General features: G+C 42.5%; 1 protein-coding gene across 1 annotated transcript; it reads left to right on the forward strand.

Annotated features, from left to right (window-relative positions):
- Positions 1-1,063: 1,063 nt before the first annotated feature.
- LOC145418925 (histone H2A-like) lies at positions 1,064-1,426 on the forward strand. The gene has a single exon (XM_080287182.1). It carries the CDS (start codon positions 1,064-1,066, stop codon positions 1,424-1,426), a length of 363 nt encoding a protein of 120 aa, XP_080143308.1.
- Positions 1,427-4,428: the final 3,002 nt, after the last annotated feature.

A 4,428-nucleotide genomic window follows, 5' to 3' on the forward strand; every position in this document is an offset into this window, starting at 1 on the left:
TGTTGGTTCTCCAGATGAATAAGAAGGCCCGCACGCCCATATTTACTCTTTTATTTTGTCTCTATTGTTTTAACCCCCAGCCCTAGTTCAAAACATTTCGATTGTGCCTACGTGCCCATCCCAAACCACCGTTGCCGAAAAGAAAGAAAAAGAAAGACATGAAGGGGGAAAAAAAAAAGTCGACAAACCAGAGTTCCTGAGAGGCAAATTTGTAAGTCTGTCTTTCCCCTTTTTATCGAAAATCTTGTTTAGCTAGCTAACTGGCGGTTGGTTTCGTTGGTTTTTGAGGTAGGTGTTTTGTGGTTTGTGGGTGACTAGCAGCAGTATTGCAGTCTCTTGAGATCACTTGTCAGTGTATGTTGTTAGATGCGGGTACTGTTTGAGTAACTTGTTGAAGTTGGTTTTCCGTTCCCGTAGAGTTTCATAGCGTTTAGTATATAGGATGTGGGTCGGTTGATATGGCTCTTAGGCTACTTGGGAACCATCTGTGAAAATTAAGGTTGTTGTCTTTGGTGATGTTCTTAAGCTCGTTGTAGATGTTATTACTGTGGATTTCTATTTTTCCCCAGATCTTTTTTGGCTTGACTGTGGAGTCTGATGTTCAAAGGTAGGGTTTTGGTTGTTAAGTGGATCTACTCAGTGTTGAGTGTACAGGGATAATGTTGATCCGTCGCAAATCTAAGGGCCTTGTTTTGGATGACCTGTAGCTGTTTTAACTGATTTTTGCTTAGTGTGTGAGTTGATATGGGTGGGTATTCTAGGATTGGGAGGACTAGTGCCTTGACAAGATGAGCTTTGATTTTTATAGGCTTATTTTTAAATCGGTACAGGCGGCTTAGGGCCCACGCGGTGAATATGGTGAACAGACAAGGAAAGTAAGCTGCTGAAATCCTTATATGTGATTGCTGCCAGATCGCAGCCCGGCTTCTGCCTCCTTCCCATTCGCGGGTGGGATGGGGCCGGACCGGGAAGACGGGTATTTAAGGGAAGGTCACGGGCGGGTGACGCATTAGTCTTCTCCTGAAGGTCCTGCTCCAGCGACGACGACGAAGACGATACTACCATGTCCGGACGTGGCAAGGTGAAGGGAAAGTCCAAGTCCCGATCTGGCAGGGCTGGGCTCCAGTTCCCCGTCGGCAGGATCCACCGTCTCCTTCGTAAAGGCAATTACGCCGAGCGTGTGGGTGCTGACGCCCCCGTCTACTTGGCTGCAGTCATGGAGTACTTAGCAGCTGAAGTGCTTGAGCTGGCTGGCAACGCAGCCCATGACAACAAGAAGACTCGTATCATTCCCCGTCACCTGCAGTTGGTTATCCGTTATGACGAGGAGCTCAACAAGCTCCTCTCTGGCGTCACCATCGCCCAGGGAGGTGTCCTGCCTAACATCCAGGCTGTGCTGCTCCCCAAGAAGACGGAGAAGAAATAAACGCTTCCAAGAAATTCTTCTTCTTCTTCACCTCCACCGGCTCCTTTAGGAGCCACATTCGTTTCTTGAGAGAGAATAGACTTTGGCATTGCCCAACATCATCTTCATGTATGGATGAATGTGTTGGTATACTGTATGTATGTGTCTGTCTGTTTCTATGTGGTATGAGTTGAATGCTGGCATATGTCTGTGGCTATTTTTATGTTCGGTTGGATGTAAGAAGCTACTGACATCAGTGAAGGTCGATTAATAATATTATTATTCCTACTATTACATAGCGTCTTGTTCCGTTCCCAACTGCACCTACATAATACTGTACTGTATAATTATGCCTCCTAAATAAATGCCTGGCCGGGTGGATGAATGAAAACACAGGTGATGATGGCTATTCTCCCACCATCGAAGGAATGGACAAAGTCGTTCAGTGACAGAGGATATGGTGATGTATACAACAGTATATATATTATCCGTGTGGTGACGACCATGGTGGGTTAACACCCCGAAATAAGAGCAATAATGGTAATAATGAAGAAAATACTATTCATTCATTTCTCTCGTTATTAGTAGTATTGCAACAACTAGTTACTACAAAATCAAAAAACAATACCACCACCATCTATCTCTTCATCCATCCATCCATCATCATCATCATCATCAAGATTAATAATAATATTAAAAATCATCAGCTGCAGCAGCCATCGAACTGCGAGCTCCGGTAGAGGCCTGCTTAGTGAAACTGTTGGGAGGCGAGTGTCAGCCACCTTTTCAACCACCTCTTCTATATAATGAACTAGCGGTCGTGGAAGTACCAACCGGATCCATTTAAATTTGATTTCAGGCCTCGGCGGTTGTATGGCGGTTGATGCAATGCTTGTACGATGGGTGATTGGTGGGTTTTGGCACTTAGAGAAAACGGCCGTGACAGCAACAAATTCAAGAGATAATTTGTTCATCTGCAGAGGCCCCTCACCTCGATCGAAAGAAATCTCGGCCCTTTTCATGGACAAAACCCTTCTTCAAAAAAAGAGATGATGACAGACCCTCAGTTTAGGTTTCCATATATCAGCTCTTGCTCCGGAGCGAAGCATGCTCTCACACACACACACACACACACACACACACACACACAGACGAATGAACTCCAATACTTACATACAGACATGCATTCATTCCTCTTTTTTTTTTTTTTTCAATCATTTAATTTTTTTTTTTTGGAAGGGGGGGAGGAATACTTGCCTATTTGTTTATTTATTTTATTGATGTGTTGTTCACGTCGCAGTTTTTGTTTTCGTTATTTGCCTGTTTCTTTTACTTACTCATCGCTTCACTCACGCCCTCATAAAGGTACACAGGTTGGCACAACGAGAAAGGCATTCCCGCTGCATATTAGGAAATGCTCTCTATCCGGCATGAACGCACGGTGAATTCTTCAGTTACTATGCTGGAAAAAAAAAAATGTGAACCTGAACCCATTGATTTTCGCCTGCAGTTGTGCGCGTGTATGTATGTTTATACTGTACCTATGTATTTGTGTGTCTTTGTGAGCATGTATGTCTGTGTGTACGGACGTATGAGGACACACACACACACACACACTTACGGAGGAATGAACTGTACTTATATTCTTACATACATGCATTCATTCATTCATCCTTTTTTCAATCATTCATTTCCTTTTTTTGGGGGGAGGGGGAACTTGCCTATTCGTTTATTTATTTTGTTGATCTGTTGTTCACGTCGCAGGTTTTGTAGTCGTTATTTGCCTGTTTCGTTTACTTCCTGATTGATTCACTCACGCCCTCATAAACGTACACAGGCTTGCACAAAGAGAAAGGCATTCCCGCTGCATATTAGGAGATGCTCTGTACCCGTCATGAAGGTTTGACAATGACCACGAACGCACGGTAAATCCTTCAGTTACTATACTGAGAAAAAAAAAGAAAAAAAAGTGAACCTGAACCCATCGATTTCTACCTGCAGTTGTGCGTGTGTATGTATGTATGTTGTATGTTTATACTGTACGTATGTGTATGTGTGTGTCTTTGTGAGCATGTATGTCTGTGTGTACGGATGTATGAGGGCTTGTGTGTATGTGAGCATGACTTAGTGCGTACGTACATGTGTAGGTCACTGCGCACACAGTATAAATGTATTTGTGCACATGTGTTGTTGTATGTACAGTACGTACATATTATAGAGTGACATGAATATGCATGATACGATGTCATGCATGTATTTACCCTACGCCTGTTGAGTGTGTGGGTTGGAACAGTCGGCCTAAGAAGTGCCGGCGGAGTATCCAGAAGTTTTCGGTCAGCGATAGTGTCCATACTCTTCCTTATATCTGTACGAGGTGAAACCTAATAGGTAAAATTGTTACAAAAAACATTAAATCCATGACCAGTTATCTGTATATTTCAAAATTATTGTAGGAAGCAGTTGGTTAGTTACGATCATAGGAATTCCTAAACGGAACTAACTGATATTTCACAACTGGCGCTCAGAAAGAGTCGGGAATAATTATTTTGTGGAGTTCAAATCTAGCATGGTAGCAGGCAGTGATTTTTGGGTAGCGTAAGACTGAACAAAAGCGAGCTTCAATAAACACTGGAAATGATTAATGATTATTTATAAAATAATAATTTCCGTTACAATACGAGGGAATAATTTCAAGTCATTTATTTCCGTTTCCAATGTCTCCATGGACGACGACAGAAAGCGGGAAGGAGGCGTAAGCCAGTAAGCTATTTTAAATGTTTCGATCAACACGCACGAAAGGAGATACCATTCACTCAAAGACATGCAGTTATTACACTGCCTTTGGCCAGTTTCCCTTGAAAAAAATCTCAGGATTATTTCATATAAGACAGAGGGCTATCGGTAAAAAAAAAAAAAAAAAAAAAAAAAAAAAAAAAAAAATCGAAATTTGCCTACATTAGAGTCGGAGCTCCTTGGAGAATGCTACCTACTGTCAGTGTCTGATATCCTCAGTGCATAATCGA

Source organism: Coenobita brevimanus, chromosome 117 (genome assembly GCF_032717465.1).
Source record: "Coenobita brevimanus isolate Jiangsu-jjx chromosome 117, ASM3271746v2, whole genome shotgun sequence".
In the NCBI taxonomy this organism is placed as follows: Eukaryota; Metazoa; Arthropoda; class Malacostraca; order Decapoda; family Coenobitidae; genus Coenobita; species Coenobita brevimanus.

Coding starts and splice junctions, on each gene's coding strand:
- LOC145418925 (XM_080287182.1), top strand. CDS start 1,064: ATGTCCGGACGTGGCAAGGTGAAGGGAAAGTCCAAGTCCCGATCTGGC.